General features: G+C 47.8%; 1 protein-coding gene across 2 annotated transcripts in view; it reads left to right on the forward strand.

The window, feature by feature from the left end:
- Positions 1 to 12,500, forward strand: part of LOC126580811 (G protein-coupled receptor kinase 2) — a 56,698-nt gene that overhangs the window by 38,867 nt on the left and 5,331 nt on the right. For both annotated transcript variants that reach the window (XM_050244075.1, XM_050244076.1), the window contains one exon: positions 8,752 to 8,857. In XM_050244075.1, the coding sequence (XP_050100032.1) occupies positions 8,752 to 8,857 (106 nt within the window). The remainder of the gene's footprint in view (positions 1 to 8,751; positions 8,858 to 12,500) is intronic.

Below are 12,500 nucleotides of genomic sequence, written 5' to 3' on the forward strand. Positions count from 1 at the left end.
TAGTGAAGGACACTAAGGAGAAATCACTTGGAGTCTTCTCGCTTTAACTATCCTCTGCCCCATTGGTTTCATATTCCATTTCCAGGACCAGCGCGTACTGCTCCTCCATCCTCTTTATCGGCAAAAAGCCATGAAGTTGTATCGTAAAAATTGGATCTCTCGGACCATGGCAGTTTAGGCATCCCAGTTCCGGGCTTGGCCAAGCACCCTACCACTCTAGACCGAGAGCCATAAATGCTGGTGCTGGTCCATTGTCATTGGTAAAAAGTTTTCCCGAGTCCACTTTTAATTACCAACCATCTTTAGACATTCTTCAGTCCAAGGCTTGCATTCCCGTTCCATTTCCCGTTGTTGGTGCTCTTGTTGGTATCATTATTTCTGGTGATAAACGGCACGGCAATTAGAACCACAAACCACACAACGTTCGAGGTCTACGAAGGCCGGCGATTGTAAACAATTGATTGGTAAACTTTTTAACGCACACCATCAGTCAGGGGCCAGGTTGGGTGGCCCACCCTGGACTGTGGTGACAAGCCAAGAGCCCCATCAACTCCTCGATCGAAATCCGGTGCAATGAACCCCCCTTTCTCTCCCCTTCTAGAGCTGGGCGCACGTGGTTCGAGAGCTGCGGAATGTAATATCAAATTCCATTCCGCCCGGAACACGAAGAGGACGAAAGCGCGCGCCCCGAGGAAGGCTTTTAATGTCTTCGATGTCATCTTGAATCATCTTCCTTTATCCATTTGCTAGCCCCTCCCTCCCACCGGGGAGGGTCTTATCGGTCACTCCTTTCCCGCCCGCAAGCAGCGCAGGTCTTGCGATGACGACAAAGCGAGAAAGCGAAGAAAAGGGGGTGTCTAGCGCGCGTTGGTTAGGTTCCCGGTAGGCGCAGAATATTGACTTCGCGGTCTGCGGATCTGCGATAGCAACACAAGCACCCGGAGCACGGAAGCCCACGCCATGCCGTTCGTTTCGAATCGAATTCCATTCTCCGCGGGATTGTTTACGGACTTTTCATCGCCATTTCCACGGGGCGACAGGTCCAGTGCGCCCACCACTTCCTCCGAAGAAGGAAGAAGTGCCTGGGAAGAAAGGAAGAAGGTTGGTGGCGTCGGCGTCGCATGCCAGTGAGGGTGGTGGTGGTGGTGGTGGTGCCATGTTTACCTGCGCTTGACAGCAACCCAGCTTCAAGAGAGGCGAGGTTCGATTGCTTTTTTGCACACAACGATCACCACCAAGGACCACCAGTGCTTAATGTCCTTTTCACCTTTTTTCACCCCCATTTTCCTTTTCCCCGTTCTCTGCTCTGGTTTGTTGAAGCAGTTGTTTGTGTCTGTGTGTGTTTGTGTGGGTAGTTCCGGGATGGAATGGAAACGGAATTGCTTTTTTGCGGTCGTCGGCGCCAGGCGACCGTTCCGTAATGTGCAACTTTTATGTGCTTCCATTAGTGCAGAGGCAGCGGAGTAATTAAACGCTTCCAGGGCCATCCGCCAGGCGCGATTGCAGGCGAGGACGATGAGCAAGGATGATGATGATGATGATGACGAGGACGAGTACCACGACGTCGGCGAGGACGACGACGACGACGCGAGGATGGCCGAGGATCGTTGGTTTTGCAAAAGTTGGCCACTTAGTCCTTTAGTAACTAGTTGGCGCTCATTAGCTGCTAGAATCCAAGTGAGTATTGGATGGCAAAAAGACGATACTACGCCATCAAGCGAAGCGATCTCTCTCCGTTTGCACGTGGTGGGGGTTGGCTCTGGCTTGGGCAACACAACGCAACGCACCAACGGTTTCCTATTCCGGTTTATCGGAATATTTTGCTTGTACTAGTCGTTGCACCGCTGTTGTGGCTTCGAAATACGATCCTGGATCGTGGGAGGGGGGGTGTAGAAGGTGGAGCATTCTTTGCGTCGATTCCGTCGCTGCTAACTGCTGCTGTTGCTCGGCTATTTGCCACCTGGACGGAGACGGCTGGTTGCATTTCCGTTTTGCAGCGATGGCGCTGGCGTGTGCCTGGCGCCGTCTCGTAACCGGATGCTTCTCGGAATGTGCTGTAGCTGATGCCGATGCGATGCCAATATCGAATTCCAGCTAGATGCTGCTACATAACTTCTCCACATTGTGCTGCTGTTGCTGCTCGCTCGAAAACAGGAGCGATCAAAAGCGCAGTAAACGTTCCGAGAATACGGAACCACCACTACTGACAGGCCTGCCTACTGAGGTGTAGTAATTGGCTGATTTCGATGTAACTTTGTTTTAAATTTAGTATCCACCGCCTCGAGGGCTTCGGATAGGAGGGGGGGGGGGACTGTTGGAACTGTAGAGAAAGATATCGTTGGTTTAAGGAGGCGCTCAATATAGGAAACTCTCTATCCCGGGGATTCTTTTGAAAACTACGCAATCGATTGCTTTGTTGCTTGTTTGTTGTAGTCAGCTGTCCGATTGGTATCTTTAGTTGATGTGTATAATTGAGCAGAAATGACTTTTGTTGCCAGAATCTGATTGCGCTTTCATGTTCTGTTGCTTTTAACTAAATCAAGAAAACTAAAACTAAACTGCATCAATCAAAATGCAAGAGAACTGTCTAGCAAAATGACAAAAATACTATTGTAAATTTGAATTTCTTCTCGATATAATTAACCTTAAACAATCGCATAGAAAATACCAACTCCGCTTACAAAATAAAACATCCACATTTTATTTCAAAACAATAATGAAAAAATATTGTTGCTCACTACATAAAGGGGGGACTTTTTTGACGATTTTTTGTGACGCAACCATTCAACTGTATATTTTCAAGTAAATGACATAATAATCTACAACTTTTGAAGAATATTTGGTATTGTTTTGAGCAACATTCATTGAAAAATTAACCCTCGGTTGGGCACCCGGGTACCCGGGTACCCATTTCAACTTTCAACGAAAAAATGAATGCCTTCCCGTCAATATTTTTTTACGAAACTCCGGATCCCCAAAGTACAACTCATTTCAAGCCGAATTGGCGTTGAAATTGTTTTGATAACTCATATTTAAAGGTAATTATGGCCCGATGAAATTAACACCCGCCCAGTGGCACCCGGGTACCCGGGTACCCCATACGTTGGCTATGCACATGGGCTATGTTTATAAACACAAAACAACTCTTTTTATCAACATTTATTCATGTTGACGTGTTTATTAATTGTTAATTAGGTAAACTAAAATATTTTGATGAAAATTTCATTACGTTTGAGCTTTTCAACGAGCAATAGGAGAAAAATAATCAACATATTTTGAAACCTTTTATGTGCAATTTAAATTATATATTATTTCTCAAACTGATTCAATGTGGTTCGTATAGTGTAATTTTCTTAACATATGAGTAAATCATACACTAATCTTCATCAAAAAGGGTTTAGGCGGCATTTTCGTAGACCACAGAGACCAATATACATGGTGCGTTCAGAAAGTAATGAGACTGGATTTTCCTGACGAAACGGTTTGAGATAAGGTATTGAAATTTTTACGCCAACGTAGAGGCAGGATTTAGCAATTCAACGCACTTTATTTCATTCGGCTATGACCAACTGAAAGAAAATGGGACGATTTTTCGTGAACCATGTTTTTAGTTGATGTAACATCGTAGAACGCCCCCTTTCTATGGACCACTGGTACAGCCCGGATCATCGCGGACCTCTTTCCTGCCACAGAGCACGCAAACAGAAATGTATGAGGACTTGATAAATTACTGGCACCAACGGAATGTTTTTCTGTAGGTCCGGATGATCCGCGCTAGGAAGAAGGTCCGGATGATCCGCGCCAGACCAATGGCCCATACAAAGGGGACATTCTACGGTGTTACATCAACTAAAAACATGGTTCACGAAAAATCGTCCCATTTTCTTTCAGTTGGTCATAGCCGAACGAAATAAAGTGCGATTGATAGCCAAAACCTTCCTCTACCTTATCGTAGAAAATTAAACACGTTATCTCAAACCGTTTTGTCAGAAAAATCAATTCCCATTACGTTCTGAACGCACCATGTAGCAACTGGTCTGATCTCGTAGCTTAGGTGTGCCCAATTAACTCAATTGTTTATGACTCAAAAGTGCCTTAATACAATTCAAAACTGATTTATTCGAAGAAATCAATAATTTCAATAACATATTTGCTGGAAAATTCGATCACTTTACGATCTTATTGCCTGCTTTACGACGTACGCGGTAGAGAATGACCGTACGAAGGGGTATCAATGCATTTTGTTCATTATTTTTATTGTTTTTATTGGACTTTTGTGATTTTTAAACAAAAATACGTTCCAAACACTCTTAAATTAGTTCTAGAACACCATTTTTATCATAAAACTGATACAAACGATGATACAAGAACATAACAATGCAATGCACATAAGTGGGGTACCCGGGTACCCGGGTGCCCAACGAAGGGGTAAACGCCGGGTGCCCAACCGAGGGTTAATCCATGCCATCAAATGTAGGCAGTCGTGTCTTCGAAAAGATACATTTTCAGGTGCCGTATCGTAGCTGCGTGACGGGTCATCAGAAAAATACAAATCGATATTCGTTAGAAAGATTATAAGTTTATCTAGGTAGCCTCGGAGAGTTTTTTTTGATATTCCAATTTTTCGATTTTTGGCAGATTTTTGAAGTTGAAAAAGTGATGCTTTTTACGATTCTGCCATAGAAAACGAACTTTACAGATTTGTTTAAAAAAAAAGTATAGATAATTTTAATGATATCTCGACGGGGCTACCTGGCAAAAAGTGTACAGATTATGTGTTAAAAATTTCAAATCAATCGGACTAGTGGTTTTTACGGTACGATGGGCACCGACTTTGAAAACGTTGGTTTAGGGAAACGCTCTTCAAAGTAGCGGGCTGCATGGAGCCTTGTATAAAACGCTGATTTTCAAAAATCTGTATCTTTGTCAGTTTTTCTTCGATTGATCCAAAACTTTTACACACTACTCTTGAAAGGACCAGCTTTCAGGGAAAAATGTTAAAAACATGTGTCACAAATAAAAATTAAATACCGAAGTCCCCCCTTAAGCTACCACCTAGCGAGAACGGTATTTCGAAACCACGATCCCTAATTTTATGACAATGAGCAACCGGTTCTGCATGAATTGATGGTACTGGGTTTGTCCGCTTTGCTTCGGGGAAACAGACCACATAGGAGGGAAAACATAATTAGATGCAATTTTGTGCCACATACAGCACCGGTTTCGAGTTTGGTCGATGAATTGGTGCCGCACCGAACAGCCAATTGAGCAGGAAAATCAATAAAGTCATCCCTATTTCGATGGACACAACACTCTGGCCTCTCTGCAGCATAAAACCGAGGGCTCGTAGCTTCTTCTCAACCAAACCATCCTGTATACCCCAGAACGGGGCGCGCCAGTCAACTTGTATTCCAGTACGAAAAGAGGACCTACACCCATCGGCCGCCATGCATTAATAATGTCCCGATGTTTAGTTTTCCAACTCGCTTCCCCCGCCGGGGAGCCAGCCAAAGGATGGATGACTGTTTCGTTTCCCCGCCGATTGTCTCGGTGCGACCGGCCCCTTGTTTGCTGTCAACCAGCGCGCGAGGACTCATTAGATCGCTCATATCAACATTCAACCTTCCTTTCTCGCGGCTCTCGATGAATGGTTTTGCTGGCTGGCTGGCTGGCTGGCTGGCTGACGGTTCCACCATCAGAGGGAGTCGTCGTTGTCCCGCAGGAGATGGCCGCAGAATCGGGGAAGCCATGTTCTTCTGCTTGGTGGAGAAGGATATCGAACTGGAGCGGCTGCTGCTGCTCCTCCTCGTCATCCTCATTCATGTTTAATTCAATTATTTCTCGATTACACATCGAGCCAACGCAAACAGACGCACACACGCTGGAGTGTTGTATGTGTTTCTCCGATCGGGGAAAGCTACTCTGCTGCGGGGCTGCCGAGAGTGAGCGTGGGCACCGAGAGGACGTTGTTGTTGTTGCCGTCTGTGCCAAGTTTGATCTTGTTGTAGCAAATGTATAGACAAACACAACGCACAATAAACATGTGTTCGATTATTTGCTCGTTCGGAGTCACTTTGAAGTTCGTCCCTCGGGAGGTGGAGGAGAAGGAGGAGGAGGAATATGTTGTTGAACCAGAGGATCATGAATTAACTTTGCAGCAACATATCGTCGTTCGTCGTCGTCCTTCTTGTAACTGTATGTGTCGCACTGTCATTTGATATCCTTCTGCGGGCAACAGTTTCTTCTTTTTCCGTGCAGAATAACGCCAAAATTGATGCACTTTCAGTTATCTCAATCTAGTTTGAATAATTTTCTAACATCCACATGGCCGTTACTGTCAGGATAAAGCGATTAATTTGCTTCCAACCACAAACACTGCTGACCAAAGTGTCGTACCATCGTGGCCCAGAGGAAAAGGCCCCGAAAAAGGAAACCAATTGTAGCGCATCCTTTGTAAACATTGCTTCATTCGCCCGTATGTTTCAGTGATGTGGTCCCACAAGTTTTTGGGACAAGTGTACTTAGTGCCCCACCAAACACCTCCCCCCAAAATGTCTCTCTTTCCGCCTTGACCTTCGGTTGGATAAAATCTTCACACTCTCCCGGTAATGGCACTGCAGCAATCCTCCATCCTGATCGTTCGATGGTCCGGACCTACGGTTCTTTCCCTGTGTAACATGATATGTTAATTAAAATGATCCGCCATTGCGACACCACGCAACATATATGCGCCCATATCGGAGGACGGCATGATGCAAAGCGTTTTTTTGTGTGTAGCGATCCATGTGACAGCTCTCTCGCACTCTTTATCATCGTGCAATTTAATCAGCAAAATTGTATGCGTCAGTGTTCTAGTCAAATGGTGTAGAAAAAACGAAACACACTATGTAACATTATACACATCCTTTGACCGTGCTGACAAGGTCAACGCCAGGGGGAGACCGTGTCAGCATGTTAGCCGATGGAAAATCGAATCACCAGGACCCACGTCCGCCACATACCATATGCTGCGAGCGGTTGCCATGGAGAGCTAGTGAGCGTGAAGCATAGGTCGATAGACGACCAGCAGGAGCAGCAGACAGCGCCAGAAATGGCAGCTCGCTGCTTGCCTGCTCGGTCGATCTCTCTTCTTCTTCTCCCCGAAACCCCGGCATAATACACAAGTTTAGCGCTCAAGAAGCGACTAAATTAAATTTGAATGTTTCACAAAAGTTTGCTGCTTGCTGTGCCTCCTGGTGCCTGCTGGCTGGCAGTGTGCTTATGATGTTTGCTGCCGAACAAACGACCCTTTGGCCCGCCTGCCTGTCTGCCTCCTGGCCGAAGAAAGTTTGCCTGCTGATTGCTGTCTGGACGAATTAGTCAAACATGAGAAATCTCTCTCGCTCGCTCGCTCGCGCACAGAGCGTAAAATGTAAATTTGCTGACAAGCGCATTAACCGTGTGATGAGACGGGGCCGCCGGGGAGGTTGATGATGTCCTTACGGACGTGCCGCACCGCCTTACAGGCAAGTGTTGAGTCTGTTTGAGTGTGTCATGTATCGATAAACCTTTTCGGTGCTCTGTAACATTACGACGACGATGGACATGTAAGCAACCCGTGCGTTCTACCGACGACGATAGCAACATCATCTTTACTGTCGTCACGATCATCACGTCGCTACCACCGGTGCCGTACCCTTTACCGTCTGCAATATGCCTCACTTGCTCTGCTCTGCTCTGCCCTTGCCGCAAATCAATCGAGAAGCCATCGCCGACAGAAGATGCGCGCAAACAGAAATGGAAATCAAATGCAATCATGGCAGCAGTAATCGAATGTGTCGTTGAACAATGAATTCAATCCATCAACACAATCGAAGCAAAAGTGAATACAGATGCGGGGGAAGCTTTCAGGCGGACGGTTAGCAGATTACGAACCCCTCAGTGTCACATCCTTGGTGGAAGAGATATTTTCAAGAGAAAAAAGGTCTTTAATTCTGGGTCTAAAAAAGGAAAACGTCTGCTGTTGTCACTTAAATTGGTAACAGCGAGCTCCTTCACTGATTGTTGCACAATCAAACTGGCGGATGTCGCTTGAAAATGCTCACTCTAGGTGACTACTCCCTTGTACTGGAAGTTAGTCGGTGAATGCGGCACTGTGCTCTATGAAGTACGCTTGCCTCCTCTACCTTTTCCATTCCCTGTCAACCGATCTTTTTTTTTGGCGAGGAAGAAGAGCGCTACAATATGGAGGATGTAGCCATGGTTACAGTCAGTACAACATTTTTGCTCTATTTCCGTAGCAGAGAACCCCCACTCGGCTGGTTGCTCCCCAGAAGGCGGGGGGATATTGTCAAGGAAATTTCGTCCATCTGCGTGCGTCGTGGAGAGGAGTCGAATGTCCTTGCTACCGGTGTTCCAAGGAACACACCAATTGAAGCCACGAGCAGCATCTCATCCCAATTGCCCTCTTCCTCCAGAAAAAAAAGGGAAGCAACGGACGGTGCTCCTTGGCGGTCCTAATTGCGTTCAAGTGATTTGTTTGCAGATTTGTTTACCTTGTCCATCTTGCATTTGCGTGTTCTTGGTCCGCAGCATCGGTGGTCCTCTCGTGTGTCGACCGTAGTCGATGTTTTTATTTTTGTTTTTTTTTTGACAACTTTATGCTTTCCACTTTTTTTTTATCGCCCACCCGCAATCTAACCTTCGCTATGAATATTCACTCACTCTCTTTCTCTCTCTCTTTTCTTTTTTCTTTTATCTTCTCTTTTTCAGATATCTACAGTGGAAGTGGCTTGAAGCGCAGCCGGTTACTTACAAAACTTTTCGAATGTACCGCGTCCTAGGAAAGGGTGGTTTTGGTGAAGTCTGCGCATGTCAGGTAGGTAGGCGCGCCTTGAACCGTCTCGAGCATCGGACGGGCAGGCAGGCAGGGACACGGAGCGAAAAGACTTGAAAGCGGCGAACCGTGGGCCGAGAGGCCGCCTTTGATGTCCTCTGCTGCTGCTGCTGCTCCCTTGTACTCGGAAAGGTTCCTCTTTTGTGCTGGCCTTGAAAAGAGGGAAACATCACACACCGCCACCGGTTTTGGGATAACTGGTTGGCGTTGTGGTTGGTTGGGTGTGTGGGCAGCGCTGAAGATCGATCCCGCCTCCACCGGAAAGCGTCAAGCAAAAACAAAAAAGAACCGGCACAATTTTCCACCCAAGAAATTGGAACCCTTTTTTTCTCCTCCTTTTGAATCCGCGAGGAGGAGCCTTGAGAGATGCCAGCCGCGCCTAGTACAGAGTGGTATCCGCTAGTGTGAGGACATGGCGGAACTATAGAGGGACACACGTACGTAGCAAGGAATTACTGAGCTGAGATGGGAGAGCATATGGTGTGATGGTCGTTTGCGGCTTCCGTAGTTCCATTTTACTATTACTGTTGCTGCTGCTCGAGCACTAGCTCGAGGCGTTTCCAATCCAAGAAGCCGTACCGTGTGTTTCCATGCGCCTCCATTGGCCGGGGTACGGATAAATTCACTAAACTTAGTAGCCCAGTCACCGCTTAATGAAGAAGGTTCGCAAGAGCTTTCGTCCCAGTAACAGTAGGCTTTCTTTTATTTTCTTGGAAAATGCCCAACCTCCTCCTTGTTGGCTTCGGCTTCGTGACAACGAGATACCCCCCATCCACCCTCTTCATGTGTCGGTGTGAAGCAAAAAAAAATGCGAAAAAATTTATGCAATATTCAAACCCAAATTACAACCCAAAAAACCGGGCGACCGACCGGCAGACTAGCGAGAACCGGACAGTCGAAAGACTGGCAGAACTGTGGAATATTTTTCGTTTTCGTTTTTCTTTTTCGTTGGGTTTTTTGCTTCCCTTCAAGTCGAACCGGAGGGCCGCTACCGACCACCGGGAGCCGAGGGGGCCCGGCAATCGTGTGCCGCACATAATTAAGATAGAGACACACAGTATCCTCGCGACAAAAGCACGCGCATTTTTCCCACCCCCACCCCTCGGGTCTCTCTCTCTATTTCCCTAACAAAAGCTGCTGCATCCCTTTCTGTTATCGATTTTCTTAAAGCGATAACTTTTTCTCCAAGTTTTTCACCTCTTCTAAGTGAAGAGCCCACAGGGGGGGGGGGGGGGGGGGGGAATAAGTTGCAGCATCAGGCGTTGTGTTGGCCTGGGACTGCTACTAATCTTGTTCAACGAGGAATCGAGAATGGAGAGGAAGAAACCGGGAAAGGGCTGTTGCTACCCGTGGACCATAAGCAATCAGGTGTTGGTAGAGTGGAGCGACCATTTGAGGGAAATACTCGAAACCAATCTACTCACAAAGCGCGCACGCCACGTATTCGCTGGACGCTGGAATGAATCCTTTACATTCTTCTCGCTAAAGGTTACGGGAGGAAGTAGCAACGCGGGAGCGCGGACACTATCCGTGTCCCATTCTTCCCCTTAAACCCATCCCCGGCAGCATCGGACGCTGGAAGCGTTATTAATATTGATTAGAATCCATCCAGCGGCAGGAGCAGCACCACCAGCAGCAACAGCTGCGCTTGCCCTGGGTGGCCAACTATTCGATTATGGCAACATTCATGCCACGGGACAGCAGCAACCGGCCAGGCAGTGCCGTGCCAGTGGAATGTGAAAACCAATCCAACAAGGATCGGACCCGACCCCGTGTGCCTGGTATTCCGCCAGCAGCACCGCACCGTTCAGGAGCAACAGAAAGCGACCAGGAAGGATAGTGAGGGAAGGGGTCCACTCGATTGCTTCAAGTGGAAATTCCTTGTCAAAGATTCCCCGGGGGCTGTGTAATAGCTTCCGTAGCTTCCGTGCATGATCATGGGCAACAGGGGGGGGGGGGGGGGGGCCGTTAGCTGAAGAGAGAAGGAGAGAAAGAGAAGGTAATTGGTATGCATCTGGAGCACCAGTAGTACGGCTGGTGGTTGCGTGCCCTCCGCAAGTCCCTTATTCCTTTTCTGGAAGGGAGAGCTGGTATCGTCGTGGTACCGACGAGCGGGATTTAAAGGCGTAATGCTCTGCTCCGAGCGCCCCGTTATCCACGACGACGATAACAATCCGGAAGTTACGGCGACGAGATTGTGCACGCGACGCGAACCGAACGACGACGCGAGGGAGAAAACGGAAGAAATCGAAAGGCAATAGCGAATGGCACGGGGAACACTAGCGCCATCAGGTAGTCTAGAGGACACAGTACACCGGGGAGAAGCCAGAGGGTCATGTTGTTTTGTAATTCCAAATTCCAACCTCAAGACGAGCGGAATCGGAACACCCCCGGAAGGACCGCAAGAAGGAACGCGACGGCACGACGTTGCACGGATGCAAAATTATAGAGTGCAAACGCCTGGGCCAAGCAAGCCAAGCCCCCCCAAGGAGGAGGCCACTGGGGAGACCGGAGTATGTCACCGATTGAATTGCAAGCAGCAGATGCGCGCACCCTTCTCTTCACGAGCAGAGAGAGAGAAACACTCTGGTTGGCTGACTGGCTGGAAGGCTAGTGCCGCCGTCAAATGAATTATTCATCTACCCCGTTTTCCGGTCCGGGCCCTACCGCTCGGGTCTAGGGGTTCTAGGCCGTTATCCCCCACATCCCCGCGCCAATTTCGCTCTTTTTCACGCTCCTGGCTAAGAAACCAGAGCCAGAACTCTTCTTGGAGCGTCGCTCGGATGGGGATGCATGGTCAGGGCCATTTCCAGGGCCCCGGGATACCCGCGGGGTAGCCGCGGTACAATCCCAGAATCCCTTTTGCATAAAAAGGAGCACCACAAAAGCATGGCCGACGGCCGTGCCCGAGGTTTGCGTTCTCCTTGTTGTAGCTAGCGGTGTACTCTGCAAATTATGTTAATTTTGTTCCGGGCCAAGCGCGCTTGGCAAGGAATTATGGAATCTTGTTTCGCGTTTTTTTTTCACTCGCTTTTTTTGGGGGTGGTGTCTGTCCGTCGTCCGTCGTCCGTTTCGCCTCGTGTCTCGTGTTTTGCCAAAGTGGACGTGACTTTCCCGTCGAGTTCCACGGCTGCTAAGAACGGTAGGCCATCGTATGGCGTTAACGGTGGTTCCGAATTACGATTGGTCGTCATTTGTTGTTGAATTTTCATGATAAGAAACTTGCCTTTAACCGTTAGATATGCAAGTTCTTGAATTAGGCTTCGATTTAGTTGATTACAGGGTTACAAATCTGCTTGGAGATATTCATAGATACTAGCTAGATCGAGAATTGATCGCTGATCGTGCTCCATTTCTGTCAGTTGAATCCTGTAGCCATTCGGATGCTGGAAGACTCTTCTATCGCGAATAAATTAACGCACGCGTGACTCCAACCAACTGTTCTAATCCCACGAATCTGTTGAGCTGTGGTGAAAGCAACTATTACGCCGCCGATGCGTTGGAGTGGATGCACAAAGTGCAGCTTCTGATTAACACCTACACGTCCCATTCAATTCTGGAAGCGCGAAAGAATGCTTGTAGCTCGTCAGTGGAGATCGCAGTGTATGTGTGCTCAGATCACGTT

This window comes from Anopheles aquasalis, chromosome 2 (assembly GCF_943734665.1).
Source record: "Anopheles aquasalis chromosome 2, idAnoAquaMG_Q_19, whole genome shotgun sequence".
Taxonomy (NCBI): domain Eukaryota; kingdom Metazoa; phylum Arthropoda; class Insecta; order Diptera; family Culicidae; genus Anopheles; species Anopheles aquasalis.